At 35.2% G+C, this 24,583-nt stretch overlaps 3 protein-coding genes across 3 annotated transcripts; all 3 read right to left on the bottom strand.

The window, feature by feature from the left end:
* Positions 1 to 819: 819 nt before the first annotated feature.
* LOC114527254 (leucine-rich repeat flightless-interacting protein 2-like) lies at positions 820 to 6,904 on the bottom strand. Its single transcript, XM_028548909.1, has 14 exons — positions 6,499 to 6,904; positions 4,806 to 4,892; positions 4,552 to 4,611; positions 4,351 to 4,449; positions 4,022 to 4,131; positions 3,893 to 3,953; positions 3,688 to 3,780; positions 3,367 to 3,484; positions 3,042 to 3,118; positions 2,742 to 2,844; positions 2,389 to 2,468; positions 2,072 to 2,125; positions 1,755 to 1,805; positions 820 to 1,535 (listed from the first exon to the last, which is right to left on the bottom strand). Exons 1-14 carry the CDS (start codon positions 6,580 to 6,582, stop codon positions 1,434 to 1,436), a joined length of 1,179 nt encoding a protein of 392 aa, XP_028404710.1. The 5' UTR covers positions 6,583 to 6,904; the 3' UTR covers positions 820 to 1,433.
* Positions 6,905 to 8,194: 1,290 nt separating this feature from the next.
* Positions 8,195 to 10,455, bottom strand: LOC114527227. The gene is made up of 5 exons (XM_028548875.1): positions 10,335 to 10,455; positions 9,982 to 10,089; positions 9,641 to 9,784; positions 9,040 to 9,147; positions 8,195 to 8,465 (listed from the first exon to the last, which is right to left on the bottom strand). Exons 1-5 carry the CDS (start codon positions 10,386 to 10,388, stop codon positions 8,298 to 8,300), a joined length of 582 nt encoding a protein of 193 aa, XP_028404676.1. The 5' UTR covers positions 10,389 to 10,455; the 3' UTR covers positions 8,195 to 8,297.
* A 2,564-nt stretch (positions 10,456 to 13,019) lies between these two features.
* Positions 13,020 to 24,552, bottom strand: LOC114527146 (receptor-type tyrosine-protein phosphatase N2-like). The gene is made up of 22 exons (XM_028548777.1): positions 24,367 to 24,552; positions 24,181 to 24,231; positions 22,130 to 22,201; positions 20,957 to 22,013; positions 19,986 to 20,081; positions 19,601 to 19,692; positions 19,105 to 19,175; positions 18,652 to 18,779; positions 18,318 to 18,384; positions 17,023 to 17,150; positions 16,719 to 16,773; positions 16,429 to 16,482; positions 16,136 to 16,229; positions 15,936 to 16,009; positions 15,785 to 15,862; positions 15,311 to 15,373; positions 15,106 to 15,162; positions 14,707 to 14,778; positions 14,496 to 14,590; positions 14,290 to 14,408; positions 13,966 to 14,039; positions 13,020 to 13,879 (listed from the first exon to the last, which is right to left on the bottom strand). Exons 1-22 carry the CDS (start codon positions 24,452 to 24,454, stop codon positions 13,805 to 13,807), a joined length of 2,760 nt encoding a protein of 919 aa, XP_028404578.1. The 5' UTR covers positions 24,455 to 24,552; the 3' UTR covers positions 13,020 to 13,804.
* Between the last annotated feature and the right edge of the window lie 31 nt (positions 24,553 to 24,583).

The following is a 24,583-nucleotide window of genomic DNA, read 5'->3' as shown; positions in this document are numbered from 1 at the left end:
GTTATATTTCCCGCGGGACGCAGGATATCGCGCGAGCAAAGTTACTCGACCATAAGTTTATACTCCAGTTTATTGCGTTCAGTGTCATTGGGCTGTGCATCTCTTTATTACTAGTTTTATTTGATCCACTGATCCACAGTATGGAAAATCACGCAACATTTCGGTATTGTTTTTCGTATCAATGAAGCAGTAACCCAATATAGGTTGAATATCATCGTCACGTCATTGATTGCTTTATCTTGACACTTCCACGAATCTACTTCCATTTAGGGATGCCGTTGTTCCTTTCCGCTGACAGACAATGGACTTGTGTGGCTCTGTTTTTTTTCAGCCTTACTTAACTAATTCCCTCGTCTTCAGTCGCTATCAAAGCGAAGAGAAGCAGGAAGTTTTTTTGCTAGCGGTAGGCGTTTGGTTTTTGCTGGCGTTCATTGTTAAAAAATAACTCAACCCCCCATCCAACCACGATCCAATTAACCGTTAACCTAATTTACGAGCCCAAACACAAACCATTTAGTGAAAGAAGCCATCAGATCCAGCACGCTTGTGATTGCAATGCAATACTGCAATAGGATTTTGTCTTGTCAAAGACCAAGGCTTTTCTTGTTTCATAGGGTAAATCTGGCTTCCCAAACAGTCCCATTCTTTCTTCAAATTGGCTTTATACGATTGCCAAGTCATTATTTCAGAAAAAACAATAAATGCATTATGTTACTGTTAGTTATTGATGGTGCTTTTCTAGCACAGGTCTGTCTGCGGGTATGTTCACAGTTTTAATAAGTATACCATGAAGTAGAGGTGACAGAAATAATTACAAATCAATTTAAACATTGTATTTTTTATCTAACTCAAGTTACTACATTTCAGCTCTTTAAAATATCCTATTAATTACATTTCGTTCATACACTACTAAACACAACTTGCACTCGAAAACCTAACCTAAAACAATTTGTTTCTACATATTCTTCATCATTGGCAAACCTGTCTTTTGATCTTAATGTAATTAATTTCACAAATCACACAAAGTACAGCCTGTACGCAGATGTATACATATAGACTGTGTATATCAATCTGGGCGTAGGCTAACTAAGCATAGTTGAAAGGTAGTTTGCCCGACCGACCGACGGCGACTAAACGCCTCATTTTTCTCGGCCATTGGAACTAACAATTTAACAAACTCGGATAATTTAAAAAATAGAGACATGGCGATAAGGAAGTAATGTTGTGTCAGATTTTAATTGTGTTGAAAGTGTTCGGGATACCTATATCCTTGCCTAATCGTCGTACGTCTGAATTCAACTACCCTATATTACGCAGGAAGACTCAATCACCTTCATTTAAGGCGTGAAAGACACTACTGTCCACGAAGCCATCCTCCATTGAGAGGTTGGGATTTCATTTTCTATTTTTATATTATTCACTTCTCACCAGATTTATGAATCTTCCTTGCGGCGATTTTTCAATTTCTCGTATCGTTTTTGTATGTGATCATGCGCCGTTTGTATTTCGATTATATCATCTTGAGCTTTTCGGAGCTGTTGACGAAGAAATATTTTTAGATACTTTTTAACTTTTATAAGGCACAAAATAAAAATTGATCTAATATGTTTAAGGGCTAACTTCAAGCCAGGATGTAAAATCATTAATTAAGCGGTGCTATGCTCCGACTACTACTAGGCTACGTGAGAAGAGTGTCCGTGATACAATGCCTGCGATGTTTACTAGTTTCGGAGGTTAATTCTACGCAATCTCACCTCTCTCTGCAACTTTCGCTTTTCAGTTTTCAAGTTCTCCTCTGTCGCTTCCTGCAGAACAAAAATCAATAAATATTGGATAAAAATAAAAAGAAACAGCCTAGAGGCTTTTTGCCACTAGACAAGTATGGAGGCGAGAAAAGCGTATGAGTACTAGAGTGTATTACATCTTAATTTTTTTTAATAACAAGCACGATCTAATATAGACATAATAAGATGTCTTATAAAATCCACACGAGCCAATTTTAAGCCTCTTTAGGAAGAAAGAAATGCAATGTTCTCGTTTGAAACAATGCAGTAAGAACGTCCAAACTTACAGCAGCTTCCGCCTGTGATTTATAACGTTTCACCTGATTTTCTAACCTCATCACCTGTAACATACAATGGAACAGGAAATTAACGACATACGGAGGATCTGCCACTTGGCAGAAATACAGGCCGCTAGAAGATTAGGAATCGTCGGTGTCTTAATCTTGTTTTCAAAAAACAGCCGCCCAGCTAAAAGTTTTGCTCTCTATAGGACCATCAGAAATACCACCCCCTCGGCGCGAGGTTCGAGTTCACACTGGATCAAACAGCTACAATTCTATAATCGCTTATATATGAAAAGAATGCAGTAAAAATAACACCGTACCAAGCCTTCCAATCTCGTATTTTCTTGCTCCATTTTGTGCACTTTAATTTTCATATCGCTAACTTGTCTAGCAAACTCTCCTAGAAATGAAGACGATTGGTTTGGACTTTGGAGAACGAAAGAATAGAAAAATACGATTCCAATCCAGCTACGCCTCTGCGATACACGAGTAGTGATCTCACGCAGAGTTAAAAAAATGGGAGTATTCGGCTTTTACTGTCCTGCCAGGATATCGCTTTACATTCGGCAATATTAGTTTGTTATATTAGATGCACTTAGGTCAGTGGTTGGAATTTAAAAAAAAAGGATTTGCACACCGCGCGACGATAAAGGAGACAAAAACATATATTTACGTCTAATATCTTCTAACTCGTCTTGTGTTGGGACTTCTAAATGTCGTCTATCTACACCAGCATCAGTCTTCATATCAGCTACTTGTGATTGCAATAGTTTTATCTGGAAATAGTTAAATATACCGCAGTATTACCCGCATTGCCTATGAATTTGTGTATAAGAATGCACCTAAATAAACAACATTAGCTTACAAATAACTGACTTTCATTGTTGTAACACATAATGTATATAATCTATCAAGCTGTTTGGAGAAGTTGATAAAAGCTGATATATTATTGAGGAATCATGAAAATCATTACCTGATCAACTAAGATCTCTTTATCATCAGATATGGACGCCCTTCGAGCAGCTGAGTCATTTGAATTTGTTTTATCCTCTATAACAGAGAAGGATATATACAATATGTGTGGTGCAGAGAGTGTTTTCACTGACTATGCAATACAGGTTTTAATGATATTTTGCAATACACAACACTTCATGTTAAAACTGGGGCATGTATCACTGACTTTAACACATAGAATAGCATAACTAAATTGTTACCATAAATTTTGTTCTCGCCTTAAATGAACTATAACCTTCATTAATAAGAACAATAACCTTCTTTATTACTTTTCCACAACCTACCTACAGGTAATGTTGAGCCGGCATTTTCTTCATTTGATGTTGAAGTATTTCCACCATCGCACTCAGCGGCTGAGGTTTCTGGCTGTTGCGTATCTTCAAATAGTGATAGGCCTTTCTCCTGGAAATGAAATGTTTCATACATGAATTAATACCTCATCATACACAGGTTTATTGTGTAGTACACTGTAGTGCATTAAGGTTATATCATATAGCAAACTAGTATACTACCACCAAATATTTTTAGCAGTTTTTCACCTTTACAGAAGAAAGGAAAATCCCTAAAAAATGGCAATGTCCATGTATATTTCATTATGCACTTACAGCGATAAAGTTATCCCGATATTCTATTGCTTCCTTGTATTGTTGAATCTCATTTTCCAGGGTTTTGTTTTGACGTTTTAAGCGTTCAATTTCCTGCATGGAAAAAAACAGCAAAACAGACATTTGGATTTCCAGGAAAACTTATAAAGGTTACATATATATATATATATACAAATAATAAACAATTAACTAAAAACACATTTACCTTATTTTTTTCTTTTAATTCATAACGGGCCTCTGTACAGGCATCTTCTCCATCTTCTAGCCTGAAATCAACAAGAACATAAATATACAATCTCCATATATAATTTATGACCTCATTTGATCAGCTTACTTGTCTTTTAAATCTTCAGTTTGATAGACTAAAGCTTGTTTTTCATCATCTAGTTGAGCTATCTGGACCATAGCTTTTCGGTATTTTTCTTCCAACTCTGTCACTTTATCCTAAAATTGCAAACTGAATTACTAATCTCAGAATTTTCCTGCTTTACATTCCTAACCCACTTGCTAGCCCCAATTAGTGCCTAGATGTGATCTAAACTCGAATTATTGAGCTCTGTATCTGTGATTGCTCATGGTAAAGTAATTCAGTTGATAAATGTGTTCAGACTAATCATGTCAAGTACTTTGAATGTACTTTATTGTAACATATAGTGGACACACCTGAAGCTGTTTATTAGTTTTGTCAATGTCATCATGACCATCCACATCACAATTTGCATTTTCAATTGAACCAGTGGAGTTTGTCCGCGCAGGGGGATTCTTTCGGAAAGAAAAATAGCTATTAAGGTGTCTACGAAATGAGTAATTGAGCGAATAATTAGTTACAATATTATGCGCATTATGCTTGTTTCTTCAACTCACTTTTTTTTTCACTGGAGTATCCTCATTTTGACATTGTTGTTTCTGGTACTCTTCGTCAATCTATCAAAAATAAAGAACTTCACTGACTATATTCTCTGACCTATGTGACATTCCTTCACTACATTTATATGTGCCAGTGACTATAAATAATAACATTGCGTTTTGATTTTTGAATTTTAGACATGCATGTGTTTCTAGTCATATATTTATTCCTAAATTAAAATTTTAGAACTTTCAATCTATTAATTGGGTACCTCTTTCTGCTGTTTTTCTAATTCTTTCATTCGAATGCTCCTGGCTTCAGCTCTTGCAGCCCTTCTTGCAGCTAATCTTGATTCAGCCTATTAATTGGTCATAAAGATTGTATATACCATAATAATAATCGCATTCCAGTACCCTGTGCTATAGGGCTTTCCCTATCATCACGTCCTTTAGAAAATCTGCACATTTGCTTTTGCAAAATATTGCAATCTAAGTGTAATTGATATTACTTGTATTCAGACACATTCAAATGTGTAGCAAAACTAAACACTTTTCCTTACATATGTACTTCTGTGTATGAGTGTGTCCATTTCACAACTATCATACCCTTGTGTGTAAGAAATGTGATCAATTCTTATATTGGCCTTGATTTAGATTTTAGGGATTCTATCTTGAATAGTTCTTATAGTTTTCTCAGAGCACATTATTTATAATGAATATAATTGCATGGAATGAGGAAAAATGAAATAATTCCGGTATTTTATACTGCTTTGCCAAACATTAGAGCTCATAATGATTTAGATCAGCATTTTAGGGATTCTATCTTGAATAGTTTTTATGTGGAAGTCCTAATTTTCAGTTGCCTATGTCATGCCAGAAGTATACTTCAACCTAAAAATTACTGTTTCATTAGGACTGAAAATGTTTTCATGACTTTCATTCTTGTCTATTCTCAGTTTTAGTGTTTGGCAAGGCAGTATAAAATACCGGAATTATTTTATTTTTCCTCATTCCATGCAATTATATTTATTATAAATAATGTGCTCTAAGGAACCTTCCTGTATTGAGAGTTAATTGTTTTCATATTTGCCTACTGTCATTCTCAGTGGGGATCAAAGCAATCCTTTATTGTTTGCATTTTATGTCAAGCTGTCACATTATACAACCCCAAGGAAATATTAGGTTCAAAATAGTTTTAATACAGCAATATAATGATTGATAATGAATGTTTGAAATTATAAACAGTGTAATCTAAAGGGGGTATTAAATTTATTAGTAAGTTAAAAATACAATCCATAACCATGATATATCTGCCATAATCTCATGGCTGGTATGATTCTAACAGTTCAGAAGATATCTTTACAACACAAGTTAATACGAATGTACGATTTCTGACTATTGGCTCCGACGTTTGAAAAGCACATACAACGTAATCAATTTGTAATTTACCGCATTTCTCTGAAGCTGGCATCGCTCAAGTTAGTGAACATAGGTGATTTAGTATATCACATAACCCATTTTAAACACATAAGTTCACAGAGAAGGCATTTTCTTTTTTTGTGCATTACTCATAAATACGGGAAATTTAGTCATCAAAGGTCGACCCCGGCTTATCAAGACAAAATGAAACTAAACTTTTCGTTAGGAAAATAATGATAAGAGAATCATAGACATAAAACATACAATAAGACAAATAAGCATACAACATACCAAAATATTATATAAGTTGTAACTTCTACCCAACAAAGTAGATATATAGAATTTGTTCAATGTATTTAAAAAATGTTCCCATAATTATATTTCACGGTTTCCATTAGTTTTCAGTTAATACTAAACTTCAGAAAAGAAATTAAAGAAACCTTACCAGAATTTCACACGGTTGTTCAGGTTTACTGTTTGCATGCAAGAATCAGATTTTCTAATGTACTCGGTCAGTATGAGGCATATATGATACAAACACGGTACCTCTGAAGCAATTTGGTTCAAGGCTTGGTCTTCTGTAGATGTGCCAGCTGTGTTGTTGCCACTTCTTCTTCGCCCTGCACTCATCGTGTTTTGCCTTTCTTTATTTAGTACGTATTCCAATGCAAAGGATAAATATTCGGACAACGATCGAGGGTCAACTGGTCCCTTTATAGAGCGGAAGCCCAAGAACACTCATGAAATAGAGATGATATCTTGATAAACTTGTATGATATTTATCGCAAACCGAGAAGAATAAAAAGAAATATCCCAGCTTTAAAAATACCAATGGCTTTCGTCGCTACGATTTGTTGCTTTGCCTGGTTCTTGATTTCGTATACTACGACGTATCTGTGGTGATATAATACGGCAGTTTTTTTCCAAACACACAGAAATCCGCCATGGTGGAAATAATTCATGCCGATATAATTATATGCAGGTGTAAAGCCCCCGGATGTTGAAGCAAAACCAGATAATATTTCATTCTAAGATTAGGGAGATATTTATACCACCGTCGTCCGTCTATTTGACACTTCAAAGAATTTCACGTAAATCCCCCCTGAGATATTTGATATTTCACTTCACCAATTGTCGATCGCAAACGAATTTCAATGCTATTCTAATTTGAAAGGGTATCTTCTAAACCCCACCCACCATTCATCAACTAAAATGCCTAATGAAACCTACCAATAATCCTCAAGGTTATGAACTGTTCTCAGTTTCATGTTGGTATTAATAAACTTCGGGATTGGACTATAAACCAGGAGGACGAGGAGGGAGTGACACTTGTGGTATAGGACGCAGGGGCGTCTGTAACTGGGGGAGGGTGCAATCCCCAAATAAATTTTACCAACGAACACGTGGAGCTTAAGGCGCGTCTAAAGAAAGCATATAGACTTTTGGTAGGTCGGTGCAAGGTTTATTTATCATTTATTAGTTAAAATAAATTTCAGTATATACAAACATTCACTGTAGCATGTGTCGATATCACTGGTACATAATTATTGACAGGACATTAGATGGCAAACTTTGAGAAACTGTTTTATCAAGTTTAAAAACGATTTATCAACAGACGAGTGAAATGACTTTTTAAATTATCGCAAGCAACTAAGCAAGTGGAGCAAAATTATACTTAGGTGTTTATACGCTTGGGTGCTGTTACCGACCGATGCCGCGTTAAACTGACCACTAGCAAGAACTGGGCGTGTAGCACCCTTGCTCCGCACGTTAAGCCCATGATGGGGCGTAAATCGTCCTAAAATCTGTTCGATAGTGCTTCACTGACAATGTATTTAATCGTTAAAGTGTAAAGAGATGCAGTATATTAAAAATGTACAGACCAAAAATGTGGCAAATGAAAATGAAAGGAAATTTTTTGTTTAAAGAAAATTTTGTAAGAACCGAATGATCCAGAAAAAGGTAGTACTACGATGGAGTGTAAAAGCTGCCGGTCTTAGCCTAATCTTTCCGTTGCTAAATTATTTTTTTCTTTGGCGCAAGGTAAACAATAGACTTTTTCGGCTTGTATGCAAATCAACCCATTTCAAATTACATGGTCTGAAATGGTTAAGTTTTATTCGCTATTCCATAATCACAACATCTGTTGTTATGATGTTACCTTGCATGAAATGGTCTATTGGTCCATCGGTTAGGCATGATGGACTTTGATGGTAAATAAAAAAGACAGCAAAATCTGTTTTTCAATGCAGTTTTATTGATTTTTTATTGATTTTATTGAAATGCAGCTACAATCAATCTATTTTTGTTTTAAACTTCCTTATTTTTTGTCGTCAACAGGATCCTTACTCCTCTGTCATTTCAACCTCTTCAATTACGACGCTTTCATCTTTAGGCATACATTGCCTTAAACTCAGAGTTATTGAGTCTGTGATGCCAAGGATAGCTGGTATTGTTAACGACTTTGTCACTCTGCATTCCAACCCTTTGGCACAGGGGCATTTGTGTGAATCCTGCAAAAAATAAATTATTTGGAAACTGTTTAATTACGAACTAAATTTTGCATGACCATATACTAGCGATTCATATACTGGTGAAAATGTTCCATGAAAGAGACAAGGTTTATGTTTACTGGCCAACTGCCCGGCATAGTTGTAGCGGGACTCGTGTGCTCGAGTGTCGCAACCAGACTTCATATATCTCTCCCGGTACAAAAGCCGTATTTTTTACGACTGCCATGCTTTTCAGGGAAAAATTGCTAAAATACGTTTTCATACATCTATCGGATGATTTTGAATGTTTAATATATTATGCCTCTCTTTTGCATGATTTACCAATATCTTTAATTTTTTACAGGGTGTCTCAGAAAAACCGCAACACTTAAATATGCAACTAACAGCTCTAAAGCGCAATAGATAAGCATGCACCTCTGGGAATTGAAAATGGCTCTTAATCCTTCATCTAAAATGCTAAAAGTCATTTTAGCTGAACTATAGTGCAAACCCGAACAATATTAATATTCTTGCACTGCATTTACTTTAGTATTTACTAGTTTTGTGTAATTATAATATATATAGATGAACTTGCCTCGAGATTGCAAGGAACGTATTTTGGAATCAGAGGTGCACAGTACTTTCCACCCAAACAGCATCGTCCTGGTCCACAGTCTGCAGCAACACTGTCAACACTGCATGTCTACGAAACAGAGGTGCCATTTAATTGACAATGTCAAAAATCAAAATATCAAATGTAAAAGTACAAATATAATCAGTGTATGGGTGACCTATATAAGTGGCGGTCATCATTCCCGCAACGTTTCGGAGTAGTAACTGGAGCGAGAGAATTGTACTAAGTTGTTTTATTTGCTCACCGGCTGGCATGAAACTCACATGTATATACTACAATAAAGAGAATGGGGAGTTGGTTGCAAGTGATTGCACGGTAATTTGATTGTAGCTACTGATGTAACTCTCTCGAAGACATGCATATAGGCTATTTAATCAGTAAAGGACTGATCTGACAGAGGCGCTTTTAAAACGTCTAATTGAGATTATTGCTCTGCTGCTAGCGAAATAATTCTGAGAAACAATTTAAGCTCGTAGAAGCCAAGAAAAATCGAGCTACGGTTATGTAAATCAAGAATGTCTCACAGACAAGCCACGTAATAAGTACGTAATATATAACATACTCTGATTATGCTTCTTCGGACATTCTTTTCTTCTCCAACTTTATCATTCATACACTGACGGAGAGTAAATGTCTTGCCAAACAAGGTATGGCTGAATGTTACTTGGCACGAGGTACCTTCAACACATCCACAACCATGCTTGCCCTAGAACGAAAAACAGCAGTTTAAAGAAACCGAATTTGATAATTTTGACGAGCACCGCTCCGGCGAAGAAACAATGTTGGCAGGCAATAGATAACTCAACAACCCTGTTTCTGTTCTGTGGGTAGGGGTATAGGGTATTGTTCAGTTATTTTCACCATATAAAGAGGGACTATCTTCAGCTACTCCGGCAGACTAACCGTTAAGTAACATGTTGAATAACGTGGCAGTTTGGGAGCACACAGTTTTCCAAACAAACAGCATTGACCTTCAGCACAGTCTGCTCCAGTCGTACATCTTTCCAAGTACTATATCAAATTTGAAATTAAAATATGGAATTGAACAAATACAGTGAAGTGGATAGTAATAATATCATCAACTCATGATTAATACTTTAACATATGCATTGATTACAAACAAATTTGTTTCCCAACATTTTTTGAAATGCAGCTTGAATGACGTGTATATAATGGTATATATTTTGTATAAGCAGATTTATGAAATAAATGCATGTATGTAATATACAATAATTAAATAATTAACTCTCACTTACAGCAGAGGAGAAGCCAATACAGGCCAGAACGACGAGTATAGTTACAGCATTCATTTTGGTTCTTCGAAAGGTGTATACGAAATAATATTTTCACAATCTTTTCCGGCAAGTGTACACTGTGAATCACGAATGATGCTTGTTTCAGTCCGTTGCCGCATTTTATGTGTTCGGCACTGTGTTCCCCTCACGTGTTACGTTTTTGCACCTGGATAAGCTGTGTCGCATTCATCATCGGAATAGAGAACCATCATTAGCGAAAAATTGATTAACAACAATTGGTTTATAACAATTTCTTTTACCGTGTCAATAGAGCTTAATTAAAAAAGACGGAATTATTTAATTTCGTTTACCACGCGTTGTTGATAGTTATACCACCAAAATTGAAGCCATGCAGTTATGTTGTTATGGTCTGTTTTTCAGTCAGTTTACGCTTTTCATATCGACAAACTTATTAAAAACCTGATAAAACTTCTCTTCGGAACATGTAGGAAATTCCAATATCCTGCACAATTCCAATATCCTAAACTGTAAATATATACAGCTATAGGTTACACTTTTGAAGTTATTTTATTGACACCATGCATGCATGCATGCATGCTAAGAAATTGCATGAACTTCTTTATAAATGGTCGAATATTTATGGTAAGAATTATATACTGTATATAATTATAAAGATGATTATAGTCTATAACTTTACTATTGTAATAGTAAAGATAATTGTAATCAAAACCTATATACACTATCAGTGATCACTGATTAGTGGTAGACGAATATTCTGCATTATAATCGCGTTGTTTTCAGTCCGAAACTGACGAAAAATTGCAGATCAATTTCACTATCAGTTTAAAGTGATTAAAATTGTTTTGATTGAAAATCAACAAGAAAAATTATGTCTGAAAACTCTGCAAATAGTTATTATATACAGAGGATATTTTGTATGCACAGATGAACTGAGTCATAGCCGACATAATTGCATGATGAGAGCATGGGCGTAGAAACTAGGAACACAGACCTTTTACCAGGGAGAGCAAAAAATATTTCCTTTCAATATAGAGTGTTCAAATAGCGAGACATCTGAGTTGCTTTTTTTAAAATTTTACGATACATATAGGCGATGAAATTAATTTGAAGTTTTTTGTTTTTCAAAATCACTTTAGATTGTATTTCAAAAAGTTTTTTAAAATTCAATTTCGAAACAACCTGAACAAGTTAATGAAGTCGTTCGTACGTTGTGAATTTGGGTTAAAGAATATAGTGATTAATAAATTATTTATTGCTTCATCATGCATTAGTTTATTAACCAGTAATGGCAGTATGAGTAAGAGGAAAAACATTTCTGCGCCACCCAGTATAAACACCTTCAACTTTCCTGTATAATTCTTAATCTAGAGAAAAGATAACTTCAAATGAGAACTGGCAACTTATCCTAAATATATTTACGTAAAGCTTAGTTATATAAGTAAAAAACCTGTATACAAAAGCAAGACCACGATAATATACATGCAAAATTAATTTGTGTTTTAAAGATATTGAAAAGTTACTCTGTTTTCCCAGTTGCAATGCAATTAATTAAAATGGTAATTAATGGTTATTTTCATTTAGTTTTATTTAAATCATCAACATAGCTATATCAATAATTTAATTACAATTCTGCAAATGCTAATATTGACCGGCAGTTTAGCCAACTAATTAGTATATTCAGATAAGTTGATTGTACGCCGGCCAGTACTTGCAATGACTGATCCCCAAACTCCACCCAGAATCGTCTCATTGTGTTAATACAATCACTCTTTCACTCTGCGCTATTTTGGCTATCATTCCTATCGCTGAGTAATGCTTGCATGTTCTTTTAACAAACCCAGGCTATATTCTATAAAGTAGACATTTTAGAATCGAATAACTATATAAACTAATGTTGTCCTTTCTATTTTAAAAACCATTTACAGCCTATTGTATAGTTGACACTCTTATACGTCTACATCACTACATGTATGGTTCTTGCATGGATATAGAGCAATTTGTAGGGAGAGCAATACATATATTTCGTCCACTAGCTCACACACGAAATAACTGACAAAAGCTAAAAGTCATACATCACAAAACACGATCAATACTTCCTCGTCTCTAATGCTAATTAAGACTGCAAGAGATCAAAAGAGCTCCTGTATGAACTTTGGTACAGGGTATATGGAATCTAAATGCGAAAAGCTTGGGTTATGTAAAAGTAAATATAGGAAATAAAGAAATTTTGTGATTTTGCAGGCAATCGACAATAATCGCGTGGAATATAAATTATCTGTACTTGACTCGAGGAGGGTCTTTTAAAAATGCACAAAAATAAATCTCCTGCGGTGCATGCAGTATGACAAGATTACTTCGCGATAAAAAAATTACATAAAAGTTTTCACAATTGTTACAGCAAACTGTACGTATTAATTCAGTCTATGTAAACACTGCATGGGTGGTTCGCAGACTCCCATGAAAAAAGTCCAAGATCTAGAAGGTATGTGTTACAATATACTCAGGATGGCACTACAGCTTTTCCGCATTTCATTTGGAAACACAAATATTTTGGGACGACGATATATTATAGCTTGAACAATTGCCATATAACGTCAGCCATTGTCAAGTATTTTCACTTGAGTATTTTTCGCCCGAACAAAAACAAGCATACCCTTAGTATATTGCAGTAGTTTTATATAACTTTTCATCACAGAATTTTACAATTGTATATCCAGGATATAGTAGTATCATTCATATTTACAATTATTAAATAGTTACAATTGAGTTAATTCGACTCGATCATGTTTCATTTTCACTAAAGTTTTGCATAAATGTGGGCGTTGAAAATCACAGCATGGGCTGGATTTCCCCTCGCATGATCACATCACACATGCAGCATCGCTTTTTGGTCCGGTTGAGGGGTCGGGGGTGCATGAGGGAAGGCTACCTGCCATAAATGCACTGACATTGCAATCGTAATGGAATGTAATTCTAGTGAAATACAAGGAACACTGACCTAATAGTTTAAAATTCAATAAGTCAATCAATGGCTTCTTGGAGGAACGACTTGTGCGCAGTTGGTGAGTGCTAAAATACACTAAAAGTTCATTGGTTACCTGATTTCCAAACATTTCTATAGGTCCTTTGAAAATACCATGCAGTATACATGAATACTTTCTGATATATAGTATAGCTACGTTATTTTAAACAGAATCAACAAGCGATGCAAGGCTTGAAATTATTAACACAGGTACATGTTAATGAATATACAGCTCCTCTTTCGAAACAGACTCTTTGATGCATTTGGAAACCAGATATCATTTAACATATACTCAAACATTAGACATTATTGCATGCATGCATGTACATTATATATACTGCAAGCAGACTGTGAAATGACACCTTTTTTGAGTTTAAACACCAACAACAACATTGTTATGATTTGCCAACGCTCTGTTCGTTTGCATTTAGTGTTTCGTCAGGACCTGAAGAATTGCATTTACTTCTTCAGCGACTGAGGCCAAGGCAAACTCAAATTGGGACTGCAAATAAAAAACGGAGTTTAGTGAATGAAATGCTTCGAAATTTACGATTGTCCTGTTTGAATACCACGACAAAAATTATCCACCTTAGTTTTAACCATCTGAGGTCTTTGATCTCGTAAATGTTCCAAAGTTGCGGCAATATCAATTTCTTTTGTTCCTGTATGCCAAAATTATATAAAGTACATTACATCGAAGAATACATCACATTAGATGACACGCCCCTAAATTTTGTAATTAAATCCACGCGTCTAAGACATCTTGTTGTACATTTGTGCTGGATGAAGATCGCTATCGCATGCATTATTAGTGTATTTTTCATAACATGTAATGAATCTGACAAGCAAGGAGGATACACGGGTAAAAATTTTATTAGAAAATTGACGACATTCATTTTCATTCCAGCTTACCTCTTGACATCTTACTAAGAACCATATCGATAAGAATGTATGTGCCAGTTCGGTCGATACCACCACTACAGTGAACAACCACTGGACATGATTGGCTTCGGAAACACTTTAGAACTTTCCTGGGAATTACATTATCATCATTTAACGATTACGAATTAAAGTGCTGGCAGAAGTGAAATTGTGTATCACGCGCTGTTATAGTGTACCTTCTGAAATCTAAAAGTGGTTTTGACGAGAATGGAATACCAAGATGCGGCCACGTTAAGTAATGAAACTGTGTAACAGTCCTTGTCTCATCAGTCTAAGAAATAGATAAAAAAGAAATGACTTTAAAGGACACGGCATGTGCTCTTAATTATTGCGCGGTGATGATCATGTCTGAAATATCATGAAAGGCAAGAATGAGGATCTTTTTACCTGGACATTTTTTAGATAAAAACTTCTAACTAGATAATCGCTACACCAGATGTGTTCTGATATCAAATGAACCTAAAAATAAGAAAAAAGGACAATATAAAATAAGTTGAGACTATGCATGTGGTTGTCGTATCCACGGTGTTGCTTTCAAGAGTTTTTGGATTTGTCACTTTTCTAGTTCTGACGCCTTGTTCACATGGCCCGATTGACATTTTGTCGACGATTGACGCTGTGTGACAACGTCCAAAGTCTACTCTTCCTCCTCTCTGAACATCATGCATGTAGACAAGAGAAAGCTAGGACCCATGCAATGTTAGCTGTAACTGCAGCCTCACACAGATCTCCCACACAGATCTCCCAAACAAGTAGGTCTGGCTTCTGTACACGTTTTCAACTTACTTGATATATATGATACACCTCGGGTCCTTTCTGTGGCCAGTATCTATGGCATTGCGGCTAGGAGGTAAAGAAATGAAAATTTTACCTGCTTGAACAACATTTTATATATTAGTAGAGGCTATTCAGAAGCGAAGTGGAAAACAAATAGATTGGCCCAATCCAGTGTAATATAGAATCTACTTGTAAAGATATAAGAGTCGCTTACCAGTCCCAGATCTGCCAACTTCGTTAACATCACAATAATCACAACACCTTGTTCCCAAACCATCTGTCAGAAGTTCATTATTATTTTAAATTATAGTAATTGCTCCGGGATCGACAGTAATCGTTTTATTATACATCAACTGGACTGTGCAGTTTTTAAGCTAGGGAGGACTAATCGTTTAGGACGGTAGACTAAAATTCACTTTTGAAAAAATGTTCCCCTAAACTTTCGCCACGCCCAAATTTCGTCCACTTCTGTGGCAACGCTCTTTGTGGTGTGGGAACCACCGCGGAGGGGCGTGGGCTCGATTATTCTTTGTACCAACGATGAGACTGGTCTAATTTAAATTCGTCGACAAACCCGCGGGGCTTTGACGTTGAACTATACATGATGCAACAACGGGTAATCCTGTCATGATTCTGGAAGAATCAAGGCTTAAAGCTCTGCTTCCTGTTTTCATAAGTCAAATCATACCTGCCAGAAATCTGCCACAGTACTTGCCAAAGGACCTTGCGTAGCAATGTAAGCTGGATTACGAGGATCATCGTCGATCTAAGAACAAACAAAAATGGGAAGTCTACTTAAACAAGCACACAGAACCTCGTGCAAAAGCTGACGAACTTACTATATAGCTAGCGTTGATGTAATCTGATCCAGTGGCATTTGATGTATCTCGAAGTTTCACTCTATTGTGATCATCTGAACAGTAATGCGAAAGATATGTTTAGGAATGGTGCAGTAAAAAGATAAATTGTTTTTAAGATTTCTTTCTGTCTGTGAAATATCACGTCTTCAGTTGAAAAGATGTTAATCATGTTTACTTACACGGCAATACATCACTGTATCTGTTTTTCTTGCTATTTTTTGGATCTTTACCAACATCAGTGCTGTCAGGTTCAGCCTCGTAGACACTCAAATCCTGCAATGGTAGAAACATACTTATCATTTAAATTTCTCATCATTTAAACATCACTAGTATAACCTGATATAAGACTAACTATACAATAAGATAAAATTTATTTTTACCAGCATGAAATTTGCTTTTCTATGTACAATCATCGTATGATATTAAAAATCAAATAAATGAAAGAAAAAGTTTATTAATTTACAAGCCTTACCTCCCACTCTTTAGAAAGCCTATTCTCGTTCTTCAAATGATCTTCCATGTACGCCTATAGTAGGAAAAAAGAGTTAGAAGAAATACACAAACCTATTGTTTATTTAGGCAAACCTAAAAACTAAAAAGGTTTACCAATAGTAATTGCCGTATGCTAAAATTGCTTTCTGGGGAACTAAATCCATCGCATGTATGAATCCCCGTATTTTTTTTCTAATTGTGTGTCTAGTAATTTAATAAATATGTAATTCTACAGACTAGATATAAACTAAATCATAAAATATATTTTACCAATACAACATGTCCTGTTGAGATATCCATCTTTGTATCGACAGGTTCTTCGCTCCTATAAAGAATATAAAATATTGGTTGTTTATTTTCTCTTATACCATTGCTCCGTCCTTCACCGTGTTGATAATTCTTTTGAGTTGAGTTTCTTGTCCAGGCAGGATTCCTGTCCAACTTTTCCGTCTGTTTAGACGGAAGAATTCTACGAGTGAATTTCCCGTCCTAAGATGAGTTTCCCGTCTCTAATATGAGTTCGGATATAATGACACATACTCTATAGTCTACCCAAGTTTCTATATCATCTTACCAGGAATATTTTGGCGGAACTCCCTTGTTAGCAGGTGTGTCTTTCTGAGCTCCATCATCGGAATGAGCTACTGAAGTAGTCTGGATGGGTGACTCCCAGGTCGCTTGTTTCAACTGGCGCCAAAGGCTCTGCGAATGCATAACAAGTTCAAGTATATACCGGAAATTGAATACATAAGTTAATAATTAACATGTTTCAAGGAGTTATCAAAATTATTGTTATATAACAGACCAGAAAATCCTTTTTATAAGACAAGGTATCCCATGGAAAGAATACTATAATAATTTTTTGTCAACTATGAACAATACCAAACTTATTGAATATTATCTTTCAAAACACTATATACCATTGATAGACTAAACATTGTGGACAAAATATGTACGACTTTATTAATTTATAAAGGCAGGAAGCACCGTCTGTACAATCTGTTGAATATTGGTTCATTTGCTTGAGTATATATTCGCAACACATATAATTATAATTAGATTAAATATTTTTTACGGATCATAATTATGTTCGCAGGGACATTTTAGCCCTCATAAAGTTACGTAATTTGTGAATGTATCCGTTGTATCATTCGCCGAAAGTCAATGATGTTACTAGTCTATTATAATTACAAAAGGTATATATTAGTCTTATACTGCACATGCAAAACGTTATATTAGAATATACTGTACACTACCTAATAAAACTATATTAAAATAAATATATGTTCGAACAAAACAAACTATAGCTAATAAATAAATAGGCTATATAGTTTTGTGAGAACGTAAAACGTTTCTAAACAAAGGTGAAAGAATGAAAGTATAACACAGGATATTGGCTGTATGTCTACGTAAGCTTTATGTGTGAAAGACATATATTCATCTATATATAATATATATATCTATCGCTAACGAAATACGTTACCTTTATAAAATCCATGTAAAAATCAACAAAATGTAATACTATTATCACTATGGTGTTTACTTCAGGAATTGAAAGGCTTTTATAACGTCTTGCATCATTTTATATCAAGCACGTCAGTTAGTATCGTCGTCACTCCAGCATAACATTATTTCCGCGATATTAAAGAACATCTTTACTAGTACGCGTACCTCAATTAAGTATGCGAATAAATTATGAAATCATGTCATGCAAGTTGCGTGGTAAATCTTGTCACAAGCGTTGTTAACATTCCGCAATCCACTTCTCAGGGCGACGTCCCCCCCCCCGCAATGCGCAATGAATATATCAATTCATAACTGCATAAATTATGCTAATTGTAAATAAGTATTTGTTGTGACATTTCCTACCTGATAGTCTGAAGCTGCTTCATAACCAGGTTGTTTTGGAACCCATCTTGGGTAATCTTTGCTTGTTCTATAAAAGTGTTCAAGAACCTTTTTCACAGACGTTTTATAATAGAAATTAAGCGTGTTAAGCGTGTTTTTTCATATAAACGTGTTCACATTCGCAAGGTCCAGGTCACATGCCTGCCGAACAGCAAGCTCTACTGTGTTACAAAGCGTATTCATCCATTTTTGGACTATATACCCTTTCAGCGTTCATAAACTGTCTGGTGTTATCACTCTGTCTATCCCCTTAACGGTGAGGGTTAATTGAGGGTAGTTTAGGACATATAGATACCTTCTCAGAATGATGAATATGCACACTGAAGCAAGCAAAATGCCAGAGACACATCCAGCTACAATTAGAGTAGTCACCATGAATTTATGATCGTCGTTATCGTCGTCTTTCTTTGTCTTTTCACCTCCCTAAAAAACACAACATGGTTGTTTTGTAGTCCAATGCACGTAGTATGAAGCAATCAAGATGAAGTTGCAACGCATTTGTAACTTCACTCGTTAAACGATCGTCGTCGAAACCGATTTATTGAAATGATAGAATTATATTAACAGATGCTCCGAGCTTAAAATCATCGTGTGTCGCCATCCCTCCTACATTATAGAAACGAATACCAATTCAATACCAAGTTATTTGACAATGCTCCTTAATTCCTGGCAATGTCTTAATGATTTACCAGGCCAAACGGTAGATAGTTAATCCAGCATCAAATGCAGATCGGTGAACGATAAATACCTTGGAATCAAGTGACGCAGCTAAAACAGTGACACCAACAGCTTTCTTGAGACCGTCTTTCACTGATTTATCTACAACGAACAAGAATAACAACAAAAAATTAAAACTTTTATATAACTGTATTACTGCAGATTATGCATGCATGCAATTACGACATTTTCTGGGTTTTTTTTGGCGGGGAGGAGGTGTAGCAAAAGAAAATTTCATTTGTTTTTTTGTCTCTTTTATGTTGAAGAAAATATTTCAATCCCAAAATATTATTTAATAAAACCTTTTCACTCTCATTATTTAATTCTTTATCAGACCACGCAACAAGAGGCGGGAGATTGGCAACAACAAGCGGCAAGCTTATTTATTTTAATAAAACCAGTTTGGAAGATCTTTTAGGAATATGATCGTATGATTCGAGTCCAAACATTACGACTAACAGAGCTAGCGGATGCGTCAGGAAGATGAGTAATAAGTACAACTATAAATCATTCATTGAATGTTTTACCTTTATTAATCCTCTGCACAACATGAGCTGGTTTTACTCCGTTGCTTGTTGTGTTATTAAGCAAATGAAATAAAACTGTTTTCTCATCCGTTCTAAAAGAAAAATTAAGAATTATAGATCTAAAGTTCCTATATATAGCCAATATGATTATATAGATAAATATATTTATATCAATCTCACGATGTAAAAAAAAAGCAACAAAAAATCGGCATTTTTTTGTTGTCTCGAACAGAATCTGAACCGGCATCTTTGGGTTTCTACAAACCGGCGTTCTAACAACTTAGATTTGTATATAACGAGCATTTGAAATTCATTTCAGAACAGATAATACAAGTTATTAAATTCACGGATGTTTGAGTTTTAAAAAGCAGCAATGAAAACTCACGCTACTGAAGTAAACACGTCCTGACGACCGTCCTCATCGCCCCAAAGCAAATCTTGAAGAGCACCCAACAAATCACTGGCTTTGTCTGGGTTCAATCTAAAACAGTAACACAACGATCATTTATAAGCCAGCGTTAAAAGAACGAGGGAGTTCCAACTGTAGTGATTTCTAAGCGAATATTTAATAATTTAAATAATGGCTGATCTCCAGCTGCAAATGAATTAGAGTATTACAGTCGGTTGCTAAGACGCCCCACGGTATACTGAATAATGCAAACAGTTCTTTCAAAAGTACGATTTTTTTAACAACAAGCTACCTTCATAAACACTCGTTATTTATATCCTCGATATACAAAGACAAATGTATAAAAAATACAAAAAGTTTAGAATTTCAAAACAGTGAATAAAATGTGAAAATTGAATCATTAGCAGGAAATTTCGGTCAACAAAATAAATAAATACTCTTAAAATTCATTTAAAGGTATAACTTTCCAAAGGCAGTACAAATAACGCCGGCGTGAAATGTGTTTTGTACATAATCGAATAAAATCAACTGTGACATGGTCGTGACTGAAATTTAAATGAAAGAAATGAACAAATACATTATGGTGAGGAAAAGTGACAGGCACATCTAGTGCGGTATTGTTCAAAATGGACGAAACTTTGGCGTCATTTAGGGACTGCGGTGTCGGATTAAATGATAACTATATTAAGTCTGAAATCGCCTTTTACGCTTTTATGATTTCATGTGAAAGACAATTTATCTTAAATAAAAAGGTCTTCACGAAGAACCCCGACAGTAAAGAAAACCTTATATAGTCTTAGTCTTACAGTAAAAACCTTCTTGCACGCATGGGTTTTCGTACGAGTTATATAAAAGGTTTTTCTTGCTCAGAAAAACGACAAAAATATCAGTCAATTTCTAAGCAATTTGAACTGCAGAAGTATAGTTGGTATGGTACAGTTTATTACCTCTCTTTTAGATCCAATCTTATACGGTCAGGATGAACAACAGGCTGAGGTATAGAACTTCGTTTAACGTTTTCTTGAGTTTCTTTACCATGAGGAATGTTGTACAACTTCACACCTTTCTTCTCAGCCGACGGTGCATCAACGATTGAACTGACTTGTTGACTTTTGAAGAAGTCTTTGACTTTATCATATGTTGGATCTTCGCTGTTATTCTGAACAATTTCCGCTTTGGTTTGGTCCAGTTTTCCACCGACAAGAACACCAACTTTCGTTTTCTTTGAAGCTGACTCGCTAACAATATTTGTTTGAACGTGTTCGATTTTTTGGGTGGACTCTTTGCTTGGGGTTTTTGGTATAGAGCTAAGTTTTGACTTATTCTCGTCAAAATACTTGCTGTCCGATTCTGTTAAAGGTTTCATCTCGATGTCCAAATCCAGAGACTCGTCGTTTTTTGAGTGAGTATTTCTCTTCATATCTCTCTCCTCATTGCTAGATTTCGAATCTCGTGTCTCAATCGGTTGTAGATTTCTGGTTTGTTTGCGGTGTTTGACTTCCCGTTGCTCGTTATCTGGTATTTTTAAAGGAATTGCAATCGGAGGCCAAACACCGCCTGTACCATCGCCATATTCAGCTGTTATCTTTTTCTCAAGGTTGTGTATAATATCTTCATTAGGTCGATCTTCTTCTAATTCTCCACCACGCCAATCTAAATTCCTAGATAAACTTTCTTTATTTTTATCTCTATTAACTTTGCTGGATCTATACTCGTGTGACAAAGCATCAACATCGCTCTCAGAAAAGTGAGTCATATCATATTTGCCATTTTCGAACAAGCCGTTTGGGGTATCACTGAGACTTGCGCTATTTTCACGCATCTCCTTGTCATTGTTGCGCAAAAAATCGTCCCTAAAAATTTCTTTTGCACGTTCACTGGAAGAAATTATCCTAGCGGAACCATCGCCCCTGAAGTACGTCATGTCATATTTTGTATTATCAAGCCAATCATTTTGGTCAGCATTTCCATTCTGACCTGCGCCATTTCTGTGGTGCTCATTTCCTAGAATAAGCCGGGAGAAGAGAACGAATTAGAGAGAACTCAAAATATTGAAAAAATTACGATCCAATATAAGTGAATACAATAATGATCAGTTTGGGGGAATAATTTCAACTCACGTTTGCTAGTAATATGTCCTGACGTTTTCCGGAAATTTAATTTTTTGCACTTTCCGTATGGATAACGTTCACCTAAGATTGAATAAAAAACCGAGTACATATAAGACAGGATAGAAACAGTAGAGTACTTCATTATTAATATCACTTCACTACAAGAGAAATATATGCTACATGCAGTTAGGCCTGGTTCTGTAGAGCTAGCTACCCTAACAGTCATAACTATGCCAGTGGAATATACCATCTTTGGTGCTGGGAGAATTTACAATATCAAGCCAAGGGAAGGGTAGCTAGGGAATCTGCTCATCTACCAATAAATTTGAAATAACACCCCACCCCCCTCCCGAAGCACAGACAAAGTTCATTTCCACTAAAATAATTGTCAATAATGACTCTGTTTACTTTAATATTTTATCAACAGTGCACACACAGAGATTAAATCATTGGCAGCTCCAGCCTTGTCAAACAGGGTGAAACAGCCGTGCTGTCTTACTGTTGTTTTTCTTAAAAAAATTGCCTCAACCTTTCTAAATCATGCCTGGTTCAATGCAATGCATATATACTCCAAAAACCAACCACAGATTCAGCTAAAGCATTAGCTGATTTGTTCAAGCCTTAGTACTCAAAACTGAGAGGCAATACTTTTTGTTATAATTGAGTTTTAAACAGAACATATTTTCAATATATTTGTGGCATGGATAAAATAAAGCCAATTAGGATATGCAAAACCATTCAGTACATATTATCATATAAATATTTAAACCATATGCATCCTATTAAAAACGAAATGTCACAGGCAATTACTAGCATAATATTCAAGGATACCTGATTTGTTTATTATTTCAATGAAAAATAGGAAATTGCACTTCGTATTTTATATTCATGTTGATCACATATCAGTGATGCATTAGAATGACACAAAAGTACAAAATTTTCCAAACATATTTTTTGTTCAGTGTTATCCTAAGTTTTTCAAAAAAGCAGAGCAGCATGTTATTACTGGGGGTAAATTCCGAAAAATGAATGAAACCAAACATTGGGTTGCGAAAATAGTTCAGACAAATACAGACAATATTCTGTGAACTATGTCATTTTTATACTGCGTAATCTTTGTTTAAGAAAAAAAGTTATAGTCCTATCAAAAGTTTTACTTGTAAGTACCAATAAGTAATAAAATAACTGTCAATTGAATACTGTATGTCCAGTAAAAAAATAGGGTAAATCTCACTAAACAGATGTTGTTATTTCACACAATTATTCTCATTTAGACATAGACAAATTTAAAAGAACTGTCTCAAGTTAGGACACTTATACATTGATCATCATGTGGGAGTGAATGGGAAGAAATCCAAAGTCATATTATCTCCTTTCATTATCTACATAAATTTCCATTTTCAACTGTCCAATGCAAACATCACACATAACACAGACTCCAATTAGTCAAATAGCTGTTGCTTTGTACAATAATGAAGCTTCTTATTCAAGATAATATTCATTGCTACTACATATAAGAATCTTTGAACACAAAGAAGATCTTTGATTCTTTTTATAGTAAACTGGAAGAGGAAAAAATTTTGAAGTGTGAAAGTTCAGAAGGACGCTTTCAATCAAGCGTTTATAATTTGAATAGTGAATATTAATTTGCAACAGATCATGTAGCACATTTTATACTAAACCAGTTCAGAAAGAGATTTTAAGTTTGAATTTGTTACCTATTTCTTCAATACATCTTTTCAGAAACCACCTCGAGAATTCTATATGATCTTTTGATCGTCAACTATATTTACCGACCGAGGTTTAGACTTAATATTGCGCGGTACTGCTCAAGCGTTCTCTGACCTTTGTTGATCACAGTTCAAATTTTAACTGCTGATTCTAGTTTCGAAAGTAATTTGCCACTATTTCTAACGAAATAAAGGTGCATAAAGGAAAAAAAAGTTGGGAACATAAGTTGTTTGAACAGTAAGACTTCTAAAACACTCCGACCGCTTTTATGTTCTAGTTCAACGATCATATCATCTAATTCTGACAATATTGCTATAATCTCCTCCTACCTTCGTTACAGAATTCATCGTATCGGCACAGATTTTCAACCAGTGAACAACCTATTTGTTATATAAATATATAGGATACCAAATCAGCAACAGAATTATTAGTTAAAATGTCTTAGTATTGGTAACATTTTGCAGCGAGACTACATCATATATCAACGCGTTGTATTTGAAAATGAAAATATTTACCGATAGCTCCGTTATTTAAAATTTCAGCATCAGAAAGTTGAATTATAAACACTATTATCACTACTGGTAATACTTGAATCTCTTCCATCTGATATCCATTAAAAATCCCATTTTTTAAAACCCATTTTAACCCTTTGAAGATCTTGTTTTCATGTTGGCAGTATTTCTTCCGAAATCAAGCCTTTGTGCGGGCTAGTGATCACCTGCCTGTGTCGGT

Source organism: Dendronephthya gigantea, unplaced genomic scaffold (genome assembly GCF_004324835.1).
Source record: "Dendronephthya gigantea isolate DGI-Jeju-01 unplaced genomic scaffold, DenGig_1.0 000043F, whole genome shotgun sequence".
Taxonomy (NCBI): Eukaryota; Metazoa; Cnidaria; class Anthozoa; order Malacalcyonacea; family Nephtheidae; genus Dendronephthya; species Dendronephthya gigantea.
The sequence above is the reverse complement of the archived record's forward strand: the minus strand, read 5'-3'. Positions and strand labels throughout refer to the sequence as shown.

Bases quoted from the DNA above. Each gene is read 5' to 3' on its own strand.
- LOC114527254 (XM_028548909.1), bottom strand. From the start codon at position 6,582: ATGAGTGCAGGGCGAAGAAGAAGTGGCAACAACACAGCTGGCACATCT. The intron at 4,612-4,805 runs GTACCCAATTAA...TATTTTTGATAG, and splicing joins TAGAAAAACAGCAGAAAGAG to ATTGACGAAGAGTACCAGAA. The intron at 4,132-4,350 runs GTGTGTCCACTA...TTGCAATTTTAG, and splicing joins AAACTAATAAACAGCTTCAG to GATAAAGTGACAGAGTTGGA.
- LOC114527227 (XM_028548875.1), bottom strand. From the start codon at position 10,388: ATGAATGCTGTAACTATACTCGTCGTTCTGGCCTGTATTGGCTTCTCC. The intron at 10,090-10,334 runs GTAAGTGAGAGT...AATTTGATATAG, and splicing joins GTATTGGCTTCTCCTCTGCT to TACTTGGAAAGATGTACGAC. The intron at 9,785-9,981 runs GTTAGTCTGCCG...TTTTCGTTCTAG, and splicing joins ATTCAACATGTTACTTAACG to GGCAAGCATGGTTGTGGATG.
- LOC114527146 (XM_028548777.1), bottom strand. From the start codon at position 24,454: ATGGAAGAGATTCAAGTATTACCAGTAGTGATAATAGTGTTTATAATT. The intron at 19,693-19,985 runs GTGAGTTTTCAT...TTTTTCTTTTAG, and splicing joins GACGTGTTTACTTCAGTAGC to AACGGATGAGAAAACAGTTT. The intron at 16,230-16,428 runs GTAAGGCTTGTA...CTACCATTGCAG, and splicing joins GGCTTTCTAAAGAGTGGGAG to GATTTGAGTGTCTACGAGGC.